This window comes from Leuresthes tenuis, unplaced genomic scaffold (genome assembly GCF_036924035.1).
Source record: "Leuresthes tenuis unplaced genomic scaffold, fLeuTen1.0.hap1 SCAF_20, whole genome shotgun sequence".
NCBI classification, from domain to species: domain Eukaryota; kingdom Metazoa; phylum Chordata; class Actinopteri; order Atheriniformes; family Atherinopsidae; genus Leuresthes; species Leuresthes tenuis.
In genome coordinates, this window is record NW_027325374.1 from 11,334,643 (window position 1) to 11,355,200 (window position 20,558).

Here is a 20,558-nt window from a genome sequence, read left to right on the forward strand (position 1 = left end):
TTTCCTAGGGATTTCTCTCTTCTTAGATGGGAGCGGGTTTGGTAGTGGAGCTGGACTGACAGTTTCTTTGGGAGCCGTTGGTGGTTTCGGGAAAGGGGAAACTGAGTTGCGCTTGTAATGCATCAGTTTTTTCTGCAGAGTCTCCAATTGAAGTTTTGTTGTCTGAAGTCTGTATCCACCGCCAACGTCTTTGTCTGCTCAAATTAAGACCCCAACATTCATTAGCCACACTTCTACAGTTTACATTTGACAATGTACAAAACCAAAACCAAACCAACTAAACCAAATTAAAGATGACAAAAAAGCATTTATGTATCATTTCAATCGGCAGTCAATTGTATTTTGTCAAAACTTTAAGAGAGGTGGTCAAGTGAAGGCTTTTACTTTAAACATATACATTGAGTTAAAATTCCTCTGTCATGTTTCAGTAAGAAATGCACTAAAACCTTTGAGGAAAGGCTCTGAGAAAACGAAAAAAAAGTCTGAGAAAATGACACATCATTTTGTCTGCAGAACTGACCTGTTCCACCGAAGATCACCTTCAACACGGGGAGACGGTAAATTCTTCTCTTTTGTTGCGGAGGAGCTGGTGTAGGTGGACGGGATGGCATGAAAGGTGAATAAGAGGTTGACTCCTCAACAGGGCTACAGATAAATGGATTGTTCCTAAGTTCTCTTGGGGTTTCAGTATCCACAGAGCTGAGTGAGTTTTCTGAGGTGACAGAAACTGGTGGGCTGATGCTCTGGTGTCTGTTGGTAAATAGTTCCTCCCTGTCATGTACATCAGGTTGTCTCTGGATCCTCTTTGGCTCTTTCGTTGCCGCATGTAAAGTTGGTAGAATTGTGGCGGGTTTTAACCTCCTTCCTCGGACATATGACTCAGGTCTTTGGTTGTGGCCAGCGGGGTGCTGAGGTATAGGGAGGGGCTCCTGCTGCATGGGGAGACTTGTTCTCTGAGGTTCTCTGAGGTTCTCTGAGGTGACAGAAAATGGTGGGTTGAAGATCTGGTGTCTGTTGGTAAATAGTTCCTCCCTGTCATGTACATCAGGTTGTCTCTGGATCCTCTTTGGCTCTTTCGTTGCCGCATGTAAAGTTGGTAGAATTGTGGCGGGTTTTAACCTCCTTCCTCGGACATATGACTCAGGTCTTTGTTTGTGGCCAGCGGGTAGCTGAGGTATAGGGAGGGGCTCCTGCTGCATGGGGAGACCTAGTCTTGCTAGAACAGCATTGTTGAGTGCTTTTACAGATTCGCACAGCCTCTCTGATTGGATGATCAGCTGATGATCTCTTTCTCTGTCAAAGATGCTGGACTGTCTGCTGAGAACTCTCTGGTGGACTCTCTGCATAGTAAATTGAATGTAAGTTAAAACATTTTTAAAGTACATTTGCTTAATGTGATATTTTACTCAGTTAAAAGCTTACAAGGTGCTAAGAAATGTTTGCATTTTTTGTACTAGCTGACAGAAATTTACTGCATTTCTGTAAAATTTGGACAGAAGCAGGAGATTGGAACTAATGCCAACTCACCATCAAGTTTAAAAAAAATTTTAACATGTTTTGCACATGTTATTTGATAACAATTCTACTTGGCATGAATGTAGGTTGTGCCATACTTATCACATACCATTATATAAATAGAAATGTAAACAGGTATGCAGAATATTTTATTCATCTTCGAAAAAATATTGCAGTATTTCTCTTAAGAACAATCTATTCTCAACAGGAAAAAAACTAAACAAAGCCTAACAAAAATAAAATGGGATGTGCAACATGGCCAACGTGGCCTGTTAATTGCATTATCTAGTAAATCCCAACATATTTCTGTGGCACAAATCAACAATCAACAACAAACTTTTGGAAATAAGTGGCAGGCGATTTAGAAAAAAACCCCAAAATGTAGTAAACATTTGGCTGTACTCACATCTTTGGACTGCATGTTGCTCCAGAATTGCGAGATTCTATTGGAAGCCATTGCATTAACAAAGTTAACTTGCAAAAAGTTAGTTTCAGGAACAAATTGAACAAGTGTTTCTCTAAGTCGAAGTGGTGAATATCTGTGAGATGTAGATTCTAAACTCTGCATATATAGGTGTTCCGTGTGTTGTCACAATGAGGCCTTATGAATAAATTAGAACTTTGGAGCATTCCGGGGTTCTAATTCTACATTTAAAGTGAGGGTTATGTATTTTGAATGAAAACATGTATTGTTGCCTGGGATACTGTGTTTTGTTCCAAAGACTGGTTCAGATTTATAGTTCTAAATAATCATAGACAACAATTTGAAACGATGAGCATTCTACATCAGCCATCATGCTCTCTGAATTATCACTATTGAAAGACGTGTATCACTCCATCATTAGCTCTAGTCCAAACTGTCATTTATCCATATATATTTGTATCTTTAACATTATCATTCATAGTATTGGTCATATCGTTCATCTTAATCTTTTGTCTGTCCAAAAGGAATCTACATACCCATATACAGAGATTAATCAGTTTATTCACTTTTTTAAAATTTATTTCTTTTATGTTGTTGACACAAAAAAGGTCCCCACCACCCACCCATTGGTCTTTTCTTTACTAGCTTTGCTCAGTTTCTGGACGCCTATGAGAGCATGATGATGTTATTATATATTGATCCTGTGGACGCATTGAAATTGAGTCCAAGGTAGACAAACGTTGACGTAAACACATCAACAAAAATAGTTTTCCTTAGGATATTTTACGTGTTTATGATGAGGAAACTCTGAAAAAGAAATAGTCAGATTTCTATAAACGAGTGTAACTCTAAGCAAAGTCTTGTAAATAAACACAAACATTTAGGCTATTTTGGTCATAGCAACATTTCTTTGATAGCCCCCTGACATTTGACACTTTTACACCTGTCCCCCCACCCTCTCCAGTGTTGACAACCAGCAACATTCATCTATTCCAGCCCTTCAGTCCCATCCTGAAAATGTACCATGTGCATGACAGTCGTATTTTGATAGTGAATGTGGAAAGGATGTATAAACTAAATGCACATGCACAGATACACACACACACAACTCTAATGATAAAGATGAAGAATAAAACATTTGGTAGATTACAAATGTCATTATTCACTGCCTAATTAGCTCTTATTCTTAAACACCACATTGAGTCTGCTGTTATTATATCTTCAACTCTCTTAAGGGATAGTATCAGAGATATTAATCTCTACTGGCTTCACAATTGGATTTGATTAGTCCCAATTTGATTGTTAATGTTTCGTTGCTGGAGGACAAAGTTGACATCACCTCAGACATTCTCAACTTCGCTTTATTTTATACAGCATTTTCAAACACAATTGCAACTCGAAGTGAATCATAAAATAAGAATAAAAAAAACCCACAATCTTAGAATGAAAGAGGATTGAGGAAATGGTGAACCACTAAATTCTGGGCTGATTGGTTGTACAGACAGGTGTTCTATAGGTTGCGGATGTTTGGTCTGCAAAGAAAAATTTAATGGGATTCTTTGCATTAGTTGTATTTCCAGCTTATACATACATATATATGTGTGTGTGTTCAAATAATGATTAAATTAATGAATGTATACTACAAGTTTGTGTAGACTGTGAACTGTTGATTATTTTGTCCTGTCAAAGCATTCATTTAGTCATCCGTGTCCTAAACACAATGCGTCTTGAGTGAAGAACTTTTCATCCCTTCACGTCCTATACGGGATAATCACAAAAATGACACAGACTTACCAAATTAGCCTCCGCATTCATTGCGTGTCTGGAGTGCACCAGAGTGTTTACTGCATGCATGTTTCTTATTAGACAACAACTCTCAAGTTGAGGGAACTCCCCAAACTTTTACCACAAAAAAGACAAAGTTTTTCTGGTACAAAAAAAACCCAGATGGCTCCGAAGGTGGAATAAGGTGTCATGCCAAGATAGTTATCTCTGAAAGAAATGGACCCCCTTTAAATCCGAGTGTGCACTCAGTCAGTAGAGTTGGATCCTAGTCACTGTGCTTTGATTTCACCCACCTCAACGGAAAAGTGGCTCATGTTTTTTAGGAGATATATCTTTTACTGGGAATAACTACCTTGGGATGGTAAAGGCAAGCGACACACAGGTGCTTGCAAAGAGGGTCTGCCAGAGGAGGCAATACTTGGGATTTCACATCTACCGTAGCATATCTCACTCTTTGTCAAATTCACGATAACACTATTGAAAAGAGCATTTGCAAACATCTGTGAGAGTAAACGTTTCTATCTTTGGAGAAAAAAACCCGACCATATAAACTAGCGAGGTAAATAACACAAGTAATCGAGCTGACATTAGCAATCTCATTTATGAACGCCTTCATACTTTAATCATATTGAGCTGGTATCACTTCTATATTTTTGTTTAAGTCTCCCACATTACAACATCTTTAAGCTGCCTGATGGCTCTCTGGCTGAGTTTATGTGTTTAAACACACAAGTCAAGGCACTTGCACTGTCCTTATATGTAAGTACGCATTAACACTGAAAAAATACATTCAGTTATCACTCTTATTTTTATTTTTACTAAAATCAATCAGATCACGTGGTATATTGTTTCAATGTGTTTGTTATTTGTGTTGTTTAAAAATAAATTTGATTGTGTTCAATGGAATAAACCTCTTTACCTCAACACAATTCAAAATAATAGACATTTTATTTCAATAGCGTGATGCTGCGAAATCATGATATTCTTTTGCTTAATCTTATACCACACCGACCCATGTGCAGTCTCAGCTTGAACCCCGATTATGCAGGGAACCGTGAATACATTTATTTCACTAAAGCCACAACAGTACTTTGGCTGTAGGCTTAAACTTACATTAAATACTTAGAATATTTCTAACTAGTAAAATCTTAAGACAGAATCTAAATCCTTATTTGGGTCAGTGAATGACGGCAGCATCCGAGACTGATACCGATATTTGATCAGATCGGTCCATGTGCTATACATCGCATCATTAAATCAATAAATTGCAAAAATGTAGCAACATAATATGGTAATGAAAAAGAGTCCTGTTGTATTGAGAAATGTATCTACCCTATTGAAATGTCGAGTAATCCCTTTCTCAAAGAGACCACGCTGTAGTGAGGACCAGCTCCTTGTGTGGCCTGACTTTGTCAGGCTATTTCATCCCGTGTTACTTTGAAAATACCGAATGATTTAACAGGTGTATAAAACTTATATTGCTGATTTTTCTTGCACTGACTGTATATAGGAACTTTCTTGCTTATGTTCCCAGCTCACAGTGTAACTGTTATGTTCTTTGCTGTCACGTTAAGGTCACATTTGCTGTGTTGTCCACAGGAGCCTTAGGGCTCTCCCAGATGGCCAATGACAGATGCCCGCAATTGCTGTTGCCCTTGGTTCGAGTGCAGTCCCTCCCTCCAGATAAAAAAAAACAAAGAAAAGTTATACCTTGAGTCCCAGTTTCCCCATTTGTCCTACCCTGGTTTTTGTTCATAGTTTACTTTACTCTCTTATGACGCCACTCTGACCACCCACTGCTTTACTCTTTGTACACATGAGTGTAGCTCGGTTTGTTTTTTTTTTCATTTAAGGTTTCAAAACGTCCTTTCCTCTTTCACTGCACCACTCTTTGTCCTTGGCTTGATCGCGTGTCCTGTGTTTCAATTTCATAATGGATCTGGATGCTGACCAAGGACCTAAAGGAAATTTCCATTCTCATATCTTTTGTGTCCACTCACAATCAGGCATATAGAAAAAAAACAATATGTCAGAGATTCTTATTTTATTATTTAATTTACCTGTCAGCACATGGGGTAATATGTCATGCCTGCTTTTTGTCTTTGTCAGAGCTGTGTTGTTGTGCTCCCACTGCATCTGCAGCTATGTTAGCATGCAGTTCTGATTAAAGTGTGATTTAAAATGTAAACACTGCAGGTGAAATATTCAGGCAAGTCACTACAAAATGATTTTTAAGCCAAAAAAAGTATTAAACTCATGTCTGATGTTCAACATGGATAACATGCCAGTGTTCCTGACCAACTGTTTTGAGAGTTTTGCAGTCAGATGTGTATTATTTTATGATGAATGACCTAACACAGGAATTAAATATTATGAAAACAGTAAAAAGGCTCCACTGAAATACAATAACTCATAGATAATACATATGCAGCCCAAAATCTGCTCTGTGAGCTTTTTCCTTCCACTGTATGACAGGAAGCACACTATCAGTGTAAGAGAGTCCACCTGGGTGAAGGAGATTACATTTTGTCATTCCTGACTGCAGCCTGGCTCTGCGGTGTTTATGTGGGGCACAAATAATCTTTATGTGAATGTGTTGAGGCCGAAAGAAGATTAAGTGCAAGGACAGGGATTATTTGTAAAATGGCATTGCCGCTGGGTTCCTCCAATTGTGCGCTTTGTGCCAAATGTTGCTCATATTTATATTCTTCTTGTTCTCTCCACAGGAGAAATGAGATTTACAAAAAAAAATGTGACAATCTAGACAATTTATTGTATTGTCTTTGATCATTGTCCCTTTTTGATGGTACAAGAAGCGCATAGTTCTCTTAAAGTTAAGGTCAGAGTGAGACACCTGCTGCCTCACAGTATTTTCTTTTGTGACATGTTGACATGCATTTTGAGTACGGTAACTCCTCCCAGAAAGACATTGCACAGTACTGTTTATAGAAAGCTGCCAACACCTCATCAATGTAATCCATTGTGTATGGAAGATCAAACACACTGAGGTGGGATGTAATGAGACCGAGCGTTTGTGATGCGAGTTTGAGTTATGTTGTATTGTTGCCACAGTCACTGTATTCACACAATTTGCGTGAATCAGAAACTGTGAATGTGTTCATTTTTGCAGTAAAAAAAAATCTTTTATGAGCAGATACCAGCTTATGACAGGGCAAAGACATCACCTGATTAAAGTATACTGATGCTGTTCATGTACCTCTTATGGCTTACCTCTTATTTTTCTGATGTGATGGTACCTTTTTGTTTTCTGTTAACTGCCCAGTGTTTTAAATAAAAAAGTTTTTCCTTCATACTGAAACGATGCCTAAACATTATTTTAACCACTGGCCTTGGAGACTGTGAGGAAACAGTCTGGTTGAATAGTCAAAAAAATATCTCCTAAACTCAATGGAAAATGTCATTGAGTTAAGGAAAGATGGAAGGAAAAATTCTTCACATCCTAGGAAAAGACAACCATGCTGCAATGACAGTTGGACCACACTTACACTAAAGGAAAGCATTAAAGGAAGCATTGGATCTCCTTTCCTTGGCATTTGAAGCATTTGAACAGCCCTTATCAAGTCTGTTGCTCAGATACTTCCAGGCCATTTCACTGAGTTATGAGGGTTATGAAGCAAAACAGACTCTTCAATCAAACAAATAGATAATTGAGCAAAAGTTATATGAATTTACAGTATATGAATTATTTTGCTTATATTAGGACATTAACACGCCAACCTAATGGCGAGTTCCTGTGTCTGAACAGCACATACTTTGTGTCTCACTCAGCTTCTAAACCTGAGTTTTTTAAATGAGGAAAGGAGACTGAAGACCTGATATATACCATATGATAGTCTTTGAGCTATATAAACAAATACTTTATTATATGATGTCAAGCTCAGGGTTATTAACAAGGGCTGCTTTCCACTTTTGCACCTGTTCATGCTGGTTAGTAGTAGAACATGTACAACAGCAGAACTTACAACTGTGTTTGTCCTATGATTTCAAGTCAAAATGTCTGCCATTGAAAAGATCAGTAGCCTATCATTTATTGCAGTCCAGACAGTCTTTTTCCATCTTAGTATTGGGCATGTTGATATCCTAAGCAGTTTTTGTGGCACTTTTTCCTGTCTCGCTGGAAAGGATTGCTACAGTTGGCAAATACAAAAATGTTTATGTAGGCGGAAGTAGTATCCAGGAATGCCAGGTTGCAGGTTTATCTGGCAGAACATTGCAGTGTGGCATAAGTAATGTTACTCACATAACCTGTCAGAGGCTGTAATGTTGCTGCTGATGTGTGTACATCCTTATTGTTCTCACGTCTGAGGTTATATTGATCCTTATGGGCAATTGGGTTGTAATAATTATCTAGACGTGATATTTGTTGAATTCTTCTCAAATCACACATTGGGGTAAGGTCATAAATTGTAAGTTTAATTCAAATTGCTGAACATTACATGTAAACATTGTCTTGTGACCATCAAATAGACTTTAACATTCATTTGGCCAGTTTGGTTGGTTGAGTAGCTGTGGTTGGATAACACAGTTCAGTACTGAAACCAAGAGATGGCATGCGGGGCTGTCTAAACTGCAGCCTCTGCACACGTCTGTGATGAAGACAGTTGATTGGCTGCTTCCCCTCCTATCTGTCAATAGCACCATTTTACTGAGAGCAACATTAGACAGACACATAACTCCAATACAAATACCCAGTAAATGTGAGTGTGTGTCCACAGTATTAGAACGCTTAACACAGATTATTTGCTCATTGTTAACAGTGTTAAGGCACTGTAGGCCTTTCATAAAGTATAGTGTATGGACTCGAATAACTTATGTTGTGGGGACATGACACTTAGGCGCATGCATTTTGCATATTTTAACATAAATCATTCAATTTTAGGTTAAGGTTAAAATGAGGTTAAAGTAAGGGATTAGGTTCGGCAGGTTACAGTCATGGTTAGTTTTTCAGGAAATGAATGTACATCCATGTAGACTCCTCTGAAGTGATGAAAACATGACTGGCTGTGTGTGTGTTTATCTTCAGATACCAGTGGTCTAATTAAAGAGCATTCTTATCAGAACCCTGCTTTGCCTCTTTGTTTAACATTGAAGCTAATCTTAACCACAGTGTGTGTGCATGTGATCCTTACTGTGAGGTGTCTACAAGATGCCAAACCTGAGCAAACATTTGGTGGGACCCCGGCCAAACCAGCTTAGAAGATCGTGTGTGTTTACCTGTGTGTTAAGCTGCCCAACATATACCATCATCCATCCATTTTTTAATACCTTCTTTATCCAATTCAGTGTTACGAAGGGGCTGACGTAAGATATTATGTTTATATATATATATAGTATTATTTGTTAAAATTCCTACAAATAATGAGTACTCATTGTAAAAAAAAAAAAACATCCTTAAAGATTGCTTATTTAAATGTTTTTCATTGTCATTATTTTACTTTTGGTGCCAAATGAATTATTCAGAGAACAAAATCCCATTTTCATCACCCATTACTACATGCAGTACATACTCAATGTACTGCGTGTAATTTATTCAGTTCATGTCACAGTGCACAGTAGACTAAGTGAGAAACATTTGCTATGCTGTTTAGTCCCAGAAGTTCAGGGGAGGAAATGAGTTGGATGAAATTACCATTTTGGAGTTTTATTTGAATTCTTATTTAATTCCAAGTCATTCACACAGTTGTTAACTTTTAAATATACTTTTCAAATTCTTATTAAGGTTGACCAGGTTTAATGTTACTAGATCATGCTCTAGCTGTATTATTTAAAATTGTTTTTTTTTCCGTTTTACAGACTATCTTACTTGGTATTCTCTCTTAGTCATGTTATGTACAATAACACGTACATATAGGGTGTCACAGCCCCATACTCCTGGTACCACTCCACGGGAAACGTAGAGACTAAAAATATGCACCCTTTAAACAACTCCCACACACTTACCTAACACAGTGAATCATTGCATTATATGAGTGGACCATTTGCACATGACCTTGTCATTGAGATCTGACACACAAAAGACCATTTATGCTGTTGGATTATATATACTAATGCAGTACTGTACAAACCGCGAATGTATGGTGGGTGAGTTAGTATGTATTTTTCTGGGGGTCAAGGTGTTTGAATGTTATCAGTGTTTTGCATACGTCTCCACTGAGCACATTTCTACTCCACTGAGGCTCCCAGTTGAGTCATGCATCTCTTTGGGCTCCTTTCTTAATAAAGAGCTCTTTGTCATCTTTATTCTAAATGCACCACAGAGAGAAACATCTACACTCAACTACAATCAGCTTTTACTTCACCACTCAGGCACCAATCTATTTCTTGTGAAGCTTCTATCTTTTTCTAATAATTTTATATTATGAGCAAAATCAGCCATCAGTGTATCTGCAGAGCACCACCTGCTGAAGAGGGCAAGGTCAGATAGCCTTTTTGTGGTAGCTACGTAGACTATTTGAAGGAAAAAAGCGCCAGCCAATCTGGACTATTTGCCGAGTGAGGCTGTACAGCTAATCTGCATGAGTTGTGAGAAACACATAAAATGAGAAGCTAACAAGCTGGGGAGAAGAAAGTACAGGCTTGGTGAAGACCAATGCAGGAGCTAGGAGCTGTAACACTTAGCGGGTCATGGAAGGCAGCCGGGAGCTTGCTCATTTACTCCCAGTCAGATAGGAGCTAACCGGTGAAGCCTTTATTTCCGGGATCATTGGGCTGGATAGGGCAGGGAACCGTTTTAACCGAGGAGTTAAAAGATTTTGTGGCTTCTCGCTTGGCCTTGCTGCAGCTGTGCGTCATCAGTTTTTTTTTTCCTGTCAAAGATTTCAAAATGTACAATTTGGAAGTACTGGGGTGACTTTTTTAGAAGATTGATTACTGCCAGAGTGAGACTTTAACTGTGCACAGGACTAAGGAAGAAAACCTTGTCTCTGCTTATGTTTTGCAGTTTGTGTGCACATACATAGCATATTACTGTGCACAAGATTAAAATGTGGCAACGGCTGACAAGACTTTTATGCAAACTGTTGTTGAATTAAAACAAAGACAGATTTAGCCACTGTGTGGCATATCCGCCTCAAATGTATTCTGAAACACACTTGAGCGAACTGCTTTTCAAATATCAGAGAGGTTTGCAAATTAAACACCGTATTGGTTTTGCAGGCATCCCATGAGTGAAGTGTTTGTCCAGCCAGGTGGAGCCAGAACTGGCTTCCCTCTTGAGGAGGGAGAACACCTCTGTCTCTGGTGTTATTTAGCCGAACGCCCGACAAAAGTTCATTTCTGAGAAGCTGCTTGACCCCTTTTGTTCAAACAGAAGACTGTGAACAGTTGTGAAAAGATACATGTGGAAAGTGGTTTGAAATTTGTACAGTGTACCACGGCAGGTAGTAATACAGACAACCTTTCAAGAAGAGGATCCATTTGTTGAACACTGTGACAAATAACTAATCTAATCGCTGCTTTGCTTTTAGGTATTGTAAACAAAGATTTAGGGCCGACTTGACATGAATAAAAGCCTATCTCTACATAGGTACATAACAGAAGCATATAAAGAAGTTACAAGCAATGACAGGTACCTTTAACAAAACCCCTTTTCCATTGTAACAATGTCTTGTCTCGTCATGTCTGAGCGAGCTCCCTGGTGAATGTTGCAGCAACAGTCTCACTGGATAGGACCTGGTAACCTTCATGTATCACTATCAGCATGCCAGGAGTTTGAACTGCATGTCACGTTAACCAGAAGTCGACTATGGTCTTAATTTGACATACAATCTGCTTTTTAGGGCAACCTCACAAATAATGTCTTTCAGTTAATAAAACTTTACATGGTTTTCCTTTATGCATTTAGGTGCACCCTAATCCTAACTTTTTAAACTGCCATCTACTATGGTTTTACACAGCCGCTGCCAGCTTATAAATTACTGTGAATTATCCCAACAGAATGACGTGCTGGGTTAAAACAACTCTGATCTTATTCATTATTCACCTGATCTCTCACTCGGCTCTCGGTCCCTGTGAAGTCTGAATGAAGCCATGAGGATCATAAGTGTAGACCTACTGTATGTCTAATAGACACAGTGCTTGTACATGTATTATATTGATATATTAATGTTACGTACCCTGTGTTCCTTAAAGGGCCATAATACATCAACAATGTACGGTGTGGGAGTTTTTACGCTGAAGAGATAAAAAATTTGAATGCACATTCACAAGACAGACCAAATCCCTTTAATTGGGAGCTTGAGAGGTGTCCCTCCTTTGGACGAAAGAGGTTCCACTGGTTTAGGGCTGTTGCTAGAACCAGCTCTAAGTTGGTTCTGTAAAGAATCAGCTAAGAACTAATTTGATTTTCCACAGCCAGAGAGTCTTTACAGAGCCATGTCATTATGTCACTTAAACTGTCTCTTCTAATACACGTTTTAACCTTCAACTATTATTAACAATATTCTATATTTCCACAGAGGACCTCAGTGCAGGTGGATGGCATATCTTCACAGATCACAGAGTCCGTCTAGTTTTTCCCACTAACCAATGTCTTGATATCACCAGTCTAGTTTTAAAGTCACAAACAGTCAGGGTTTGTGAACTTTTTCTGCAGTGTCAATTGACAGTCCTGTTGCGGTTTAAAATGTTACAAAAATAAAAGCAGGCTCACTACATGTTTCTTTAAATACAACATGTTACTGTAATTCCCAGCTGTCATCGAAGCAACCCATTACATTCAGGTCTCTGCAGACTGTGCCGTCTGTGTCGCTCAATCTTTTCATGGACTATTCTGCAAAAATGTGGCTTTTTTCAAATATTGTTTTCCTTTTTCTGCACAAATTACAGCGTAATTGACCTGTACTTTGTGTAGAAATTGTTGAAAGTCATGTTCACAGAAGATGTGCAAGGTTGCCTAGCGACACAGGTGTATGGTAGTACACATATTCACTCTCTCAACATTCAGAGTTTTAAGTGGCTAAAAACGTCTGTTGGTGGAAATGAGTTGACCAGTGAGGTGTGTACTGTAGTCTCTATAGATTTAATGACTCTCCTCCTTAGATATGTTCTCTTATCATACCGTAAATATAGCTCATGTAGTGATAATTAAAAACATCAAAATTATTACTCATATTCCCCAACTGTCCAGTTGTGCCATTCAAGGCCAAGTGTCTCATCCTGTCAACTGTTGATGATGTCATGGAACAATGCTGACAGGTGCTGCGGTGAGAGAACTCATCGTGGACTCAGTGTCTAGTTTAATGCAATTTTGAAAAGAGCGTATGTCCGTGCCAAAACATCCCGTTCATAAAATCCTTGCTTATAGAGGCTGAGGGTTTTTGTCCACCTTTTAACACATCTGGATTTGACTCGTTTATTCCTGGAATTTTCCTTGTTCGCAGCTTAGAAAGAGCTGAAACGCTCAGAGGTTCAGGAGGATTAATAGCTTGAAGGGGTGTTGGATTTGTTCCGTCTTAATTCTTAAAGGCCAATCTAAATAGAGTACTTGGTTCTATGAAAGGTATTCTTAGGCCACCTTCTAGTTAAGTGTGATTATTATAGATATGACAGGCTTTGATGATATAAAGACAGATGGGAAGAGTATGCGGTTTAGGAACAAAAAACATTAAATAGCTACACAATCTTTAGAGTGTAATAGATATACTGTACAGTACAGTTGCATGGAATTAAGCAGCTATATATAGCCAGATGGCATGCTATACTGTGACCACTGGGGAAAATATAGGACAATAAGCCCCGAACTGACTGAGTGATTTTTTTATCTTGTAATTAATCTGATTTAAAAATGGAACAAAAGCATAGCCCCATTCACAAATGCCCTTCTTTCCTTTAAACTGGTGGTAATTTAACATGTTGGTGTCATATGGGAATTACCCTCTTGGTCACTTTCAACACAGCCCAAGTGTGAACCTCTGTAGTCACCATCAGCTGATGGGTACAGACAGCAGCCTTGGATTAATTTGATGTTTGATCAGCTGTTCAAGGGAATCCTACAGTGCTAAACATATTAGTTCAAACCTTCAGCAAAGAGATTGTTTTTCTTTTGTTTGTTTAACCTGTAGCTGAAGCTACTTCTCTGTACCATGTACTTTTAACTTCTAACCGTAACCATTAGAGAGCTGAGAAGTGAAGACTTTGGAAAATATCATACAGGACTAAATTTAAACTAGCAAACACTCACTGGGGGTTAGTGGTGTAACACCACCTTCCAACCAGACCTTCCCCCAGATATGGAGTTTTTGTCCTGTTTCAGAGAGTCACAGCTATAAAAATCATTTTGTTGTGAGTGTCACCTCAACAGCAGTGGAGTGTCACCAGTAGCATTAGCAGAGCTGTGTTGCAGTTGGGAGCTGAGCTACATGGAGCAACGTACATTTTTTTTTAATGATCTGTCATGAGAATGTGTTGAGTGTTTGCAAATTTGAAGTTGAAGTAAAAGGCATTTCCAATATCTGCAAGGCAGCGACTTATTTTACTAAAGATTCAGAGCTGAATTTGTGTGTTCTGAGAAGAACCATTCTCTCTTGAAAGTGCATTTTTCCAACCTTGCACTTTTCTCTGCCAAAGCCTTTTTGTTTGAAGCCCTCATTTGTCAAAGCTTAGCGATAAACGAGTTCACCCCTGCCGTGAAACAGCAACTCTAGGCAGGCGGCACATCATACAGATGGTGAGAGCAGCTTGAGGGAAACAAGCCGAATGGGTTGGCAGTTTTATAGCAACCTGTCAGCTCAGTATTCACCTGGCTGGACTGTGTGCGACTGCTGCTGTAGCTGTTAGTCTCTGTTCAGACTCCCACAACACATAGCTAGCTTTAGAAAGCACTGATAAATCATTAGCAGTAAAGCCAGTCAACAATAGTAGTTCAAACCAGGGCAGGGTGCCAGACTTAAATTAGGATTCAAACTTAAAAGATTACAAACTATTTTGATCATGTAAAAGTAAAGAACTGAAAGAACACTGACATTGTGTATTGCAGTGGATTATCCAAACATAAAGCCATGCATATGTCAAAGAACAAAAAAAAGAATGATTCCTCATTGATGTAGGCACCCATGTGGGCAATATCACATTGGAGTGAGTTCCTTGATAGAGAAGTGTGTAGTTGACAGGTCATTTCCATGCAGCTGTCTCCCACCATAAAGAAGATGAGTGTCACACAAAGGGATACAGGCGGCTGGACTATATTTTATGTCTGTCGTCTTGATTGACTAGTGACACGATGGATTTGTTCAACACTATTCAGATCTGCTATAGTATTGTGTTGAATATTTTGAACATCTTTTTTTACAATTCAAACAAGTTTAATAAAGTTTTATGCCATCATTTGACAGAAACTTTAGCAAGAGACGGAGAACAAGGGGAACAGAACAAAGGAAAAGCATGCGGCGCATGGTTTAGGGCTGACACGCATTTGCTCTTCGTTGGTGCCTTGCAAACACGTGTCTACTTGTAATAGTTTATTGTAGTGTTTATATCATGTGTTGTAATTATGAAGATTGTCCAATGCAGCTATTGTTTGAGATAAAACGGCCCCAAGCCAACCGGGGTTTCACTGCTTGGAGCATTTTCACCTGTGTTTTATGCTAACTTACCGTTCGGTCCAACAACAACAGAGTGGTATTATACTGAATTTAGCCTTAAAGTTATTTTCCAGCAGTGTATCCAAGAATCTCATTTGTAACTTAAACACCAGTGTTTTATGAGTCTCAAACCAACTTAAAGCAACCTGTAATGTACTTTCCCGCCATATGATGTCAGCACAAATTAAGGTTTTGTCAGGAACAGCCATGGAAGAGAGCAAAAATTCTGGGAGATGTGTGACATGTATGTTGGAAGAGATAGCAGCCAGATAGCAGAACATGTATTGTTCTGTGCTTTATGTATGTAATATTTATGTATCACTCAGTGTTTGACTTTATTTGGGTTGACAAACAAAACCAAACACAGATCTTAGGATCTTACGTTTGTTGCTGCTGCTGTGAGCAAAGTGGTGTTAATAAATATATATATATATATATAAGTAGTCTGACCTTTACTGTCACTGTAAGTGGGAAAAGAATAGCCATACGTAACACCTTGTATCTGGCAGTTAATTCTTCCCACATCGAACTGCTAATCCCTCCCACACAATTCATACATCTTCCCATCCCAGATTCTGACGCATTGGGGTCCCACGCTGCAAACCCACTAACATAACCTAGACTTTTCTCAAGACTTTCCCTTGTGATGCGATCATTTCCGCTAAAAAGTAAGACTGTATTGATAATTACTTGCTTGTGTTTTCTTCTGCTTGAGTCATGCCTAAATGGAAACTAGCCTCGAAGACAGTGTTAGGCACTTAAAGAAAATTTAAAGAAGTTAGAGAATCATTGGCAATGTTGTGTCATATACAGAAGGTATCAACATCATTTTGCAAATTACTCCAGGCTGAGCAAAAATGTTATGGTTTTCTTCCCAAACCAGTAAATAGATCAACTAAAAATGTGATGTAAGTTTGTATAAATTTATTTTCTAGTTTACGAAAAGAACTCAGATTAACTTCCTGGTATACCATGTGTATATAGTTTATTTTCCTAAGGGCAATTTGGGGTCTAACAAAAACGGCGGCAAATTGTTGAGTAATTTTATAACATTATATTGAATGAGGGACTCAGTTCTGCCTGTACCTTGTATCATGCTCATTTGTGCACAATTCCAACTCTATTTTGACAGAGAGCGACACAACCTGTGCTTTATGAAGTTGGCTCTGCTTTTGGCTTACTTCATCACAGACCAACTGACAAGCAGACAGGCTGATGAGTGCTTGTTATTTAAAGAGTTCCTGGAGCCAGATATCTTGACTATTAAGAGGACAACAGATACTGTGTTCCGAGATAAAAGTTCTCTGATGCTTTAGCCCCTCTCAGAGTGCCATGACACACAGAGATCCAGCTGTTCGTTTGCACAGGATCCATAGACAGAGCAAATGTTTTGCGCATGGACACAACGACGAGTAAGTAGCTCACGCTGCATTACACCAAGAAATCAAGACTGTTTTCAAACAATTTTGATTCACAGCCCATCCTCGAGTGCTAAATTGAAAAAAAAAACAAAAAACTTTGAATTGAACTGAAGCAAAGCTCATGATCTATGTTCAGAGCCAGTTTAAATTGCCATTTATAATTGTTTTGTATGTAGATGAAAACCCAACACTGATATTTCTGAGCAGTTTAACGCCTGCCTCGGAGAAATATTTACCATGACACTAAACATTAATCAGTGGAGGAACAGCACAATGACGTTTTTGCCTTCCTCACAGCTTTATCATGGAAGTGCACTTGCAGTTGTAATTGGCTCACAGTTACTGCCTATTCTTCTCAGTGTTCTCTTTAGTAATAGTGGGATTTCCATACTATACCTTGTATCATTTCTACAGCTGGTTTTATACACTATTCTAATCTGTTATGTAATAAATCTGAGTTAAACTGGTAGTATGTTGTAGCTTGTACAGAAAAATGGATGAATTGCTTTTACCATTTAGCTGATGTTTTTGTAAAAACTGTAGTAACGTACTCTAAATGTTTTATCTTTACAACCACAGTTTGATCAGAGACCAGATTTTCACGAGAACTTATAGACGTTGGCATGCATCATGACTGTTAGAACATCACTCTAAATGGACAATTTTAAGGATGTTTTGTGAATAATTACTTGAAGGGCTCTTCTGCCATCACTAGAAGCCAATGTATTACAGTGGAAAAAAACAGCAGAACAAGCTGCCACAGCTTGTTCTGTGGAGCATCGCTCACTTCATCCATGTTGTCCACAGAGAACTGGTCTGTTGCCAGACAGGCAGAGCAGCAATGACTGGTACGCCAGGAGGAAACAGCAGCTGCTGGCCGGCAGGCAACCTGTTAAAAGTTGCTCTTTAATGGTGCTGCTGGTGCCAACTCCAGCTGACCGCATAAAGATGAGTGAGTGGCTCCAGTGGGCTGGAGGGTTACAAACAAACATCTGAACAATGCTTGACTTTGAATGAAAATCAGGCACTACTTTAAAAACAGCAGCCTAAAAAAACATACTCATTCAGCCTTTTTGATCAATAGGAATCTCGGTGACTGTTACCTGTTACATGTTCACATGCATGTCTTTTTGTTGTGCACATTGAGAGGTCCCAAATAAAAAAACATTGATTACATGATTACCTAAAAACAGTATGATTAAAGTGTACCTTATAGCACTAATGCAGTTCTATTCATAGATGAAATATCCATCATTTTCTGCCAAATAACTTTCACACTGTGAAATATAAATGATGTAATGATAGACGTTAATGCCCATGGATACTTAAATTGGACATTTTTCTTGATAATACCATTTAAAATCAGACATTAAAATCCATTTTAATGGATCACGCTGCAGATCTTTTTGTTGAATTGGCTGTACTAGCGCTCTGTGATAGACTGGCAACCTGTCCAGGTCTGTCCCGCCTCTCACCTGATGACCTCTGGGATAGGCTCCAGCCCCCCCAAGACCCAACCGACGAATTAAGCGGATATAGAAAATGGATGGATGGATGGATGGATGAACGAATGAATGAATGAATGAATGAATGGATTGCTTTACAAGCTGTGAGGCCCAAACAGGACAGAGAGATCATCCTCCGTGTTTCCAGAAATCCAAAATAATGCTCGTCAGTTAAATATCTAGAATATTTAATCCAAGTTTTGGTTCTGAGCAGGGGAGAAAATCTTGACTTTTCCAATATAAATTTATAATTTCTGCATCTGAATTTGATTGAAATTAGAAACGCTTTATTTTATATATTGGCTCTCTGATAAATTGAATTAGTGCAACTAAACATAATTAAACACACATTTTAGATACAGGTTATTCCTGTGGTACAAGGTGTTTTTTTGTTTTTTTTTCAAATGAGTTATTTACTTGATTGTAAGATTAAATTCTTTTGGAGCACAGTTGCCTTGTAATGAAATAAACAGCCTAATTTAAACGTAAATTAAGAAACATGAATCTTTTTCACACATCCATTATGGAGGAGTGTCACAGTTCAGGTTTAAAACTTGTAAGATGACAATGTTTTGGTTGGCAGTGGTTTTGTGACGAGAACCACAATCAATGTATGGTTAGTTTTCTAACTCCTCACGAGTATTTTTTAACACCTAACCTTTGAACATTAATCTCACCCTAACAATGTTTATTTACAATATTGCTTTTTCAGGAAGATGAAAGGCCAAAATGAATAGAAATCCAGAGTTTTTAGACATTTCTGCATACAAGTGGACAAGACCAATAGAATAAATTTGGTGTTTTAGGTTTACTTTGTTTTCAATGTAATTGTCCCTGCCAGCAAAGATTGACTAGCAAGAGCAGATGTTTTTGCACTTTTGGGATTATTTTCCCATTATGTTACTAGATAATATAATCTTTCATATTAAACCCTGCTGCTTAAAATGACAGTAGTTCTGTAAAAACATGTCTCAAAGATGGGAAAGTTAAATTTTCTAAATAAATTAAGCACTTTTACACATTCTCTGGGTCAAACTTATGTGCCATCACATGTGTGCCCTATTGCTTTGGTATCAGTCTGTGCTGGGCTTTCAGAACCTGTGATGAGCGTTGTTAATTATTATTCAAACCTTTATCTCTTTCAGTCATGTGCGGAGACCCTACTTATTTCAGTTTGCTCATGTTCCCACCTACCAGACTGTGATGCTTTCATTCAGATAATTGTGGTGATGGGGTGCGGCTTTGAAGTCCATATTGCTGGGCTGGAGGCTGATGAATTCCAGTGAACGCATTTCCATTCCGCATTCATCTTGCCATGTTGAATTTTTAGAGCAGCTAACATTTTTCCAGTGACGGTTCCTGGTTGGGTGAGGTTGGGGGGAAGGGTGGGGTATGTTCCAAGTAAGGCGGGGGATAAATTGTCAAGCACCACGAGGACTTAATTGATGCCATTATCATATGAAGAGAAACAAAACAAAGAATCCAGTCAGATTTTGGGTGACATTTCTACATTCACAGCACAGCTTGCGTTTAGTTGCAGCATGATTTATGCTGTCAGTGTGTCATAATTGCTCAGCCATTACAGGTACTGAGGCTGCATGCTCTCACAAAGAAACATGTCACTTTTTGTATCCCAGGGAATCAGCTTTTATTATCTGATAAATACAGACATGTTGGAACAAGATACTTATGTACAGCCCTTTAATGGGCTGTCAGATATTTTAAACACAGGCATCGGGACATTGACACGTTTGTGTAAACTCACACTCTGGTCAAAGGATGTAGATAAATCAGAGACTGTAAAATCTCAAATTGCCATTTGGCTGATAAAAAGACTTATTTCCTCAAAATAAGTCATGCTGCTCTGTTGCCCCCCTGTGGAGGCTTCAGCAACATGCATGTGTTTAGACCTGATTTCATATGAAGAACATTGCTTCTATTTTCTATGACTTTTGATTAATATTCTTAAATTTTTTTTTTTTTTTTTTTTGCCAGATATGAAGCATCCAAAGAAAATAGAGTGGATGGACCGCAGCCTCCCTCCAAAAAGTCAGGAGGGACAGGATGAGGAGGAAGAGGATGAGGAAGATGGAATCAGGAGGGGGCTTAGGGTAGGATTCAAGGCCAGGCGGGAGCGCCGGCAGGGTGGCGGCAGTGCCACAATGTGTCAAGTGTGCAACATACAGCTGAACTCAAACGCCCAGGCACAGATCCACTATAGAGGGAAGACACACCAGAGGAGGCTACGCCGACTGGCAAAGGCTGTCGGTGCAGGTGGGGATAAACAAGCTTTTGTCATCTTATATTC

The 20,558-nt window shown here is 38.7% G+C and overlaps 1 protein-coding gene across 1 annotated transcript in view; it reads left to right on the forward strand.

Moving 5' to 3' along the window:
- LOC140278237 (zinc finger protein 385D-like) overlaps window positions 1–20,558 on the forward strand; it is a 74,954-nt gene that overhangs the window by 16,756 nt on the left and 37,640 nt on the right. The window contains exon 2 of the mRNA XM_072373196.1: window positions 20,246–20,524. Within this exon, the coding sequence (XP_072229297.1) occupies window positions 20,246–20,524 (279 nt within the window). The remainder of the gene's footprint in view (window positions 1–20,245; window positions 20,525–20,558) is intronic.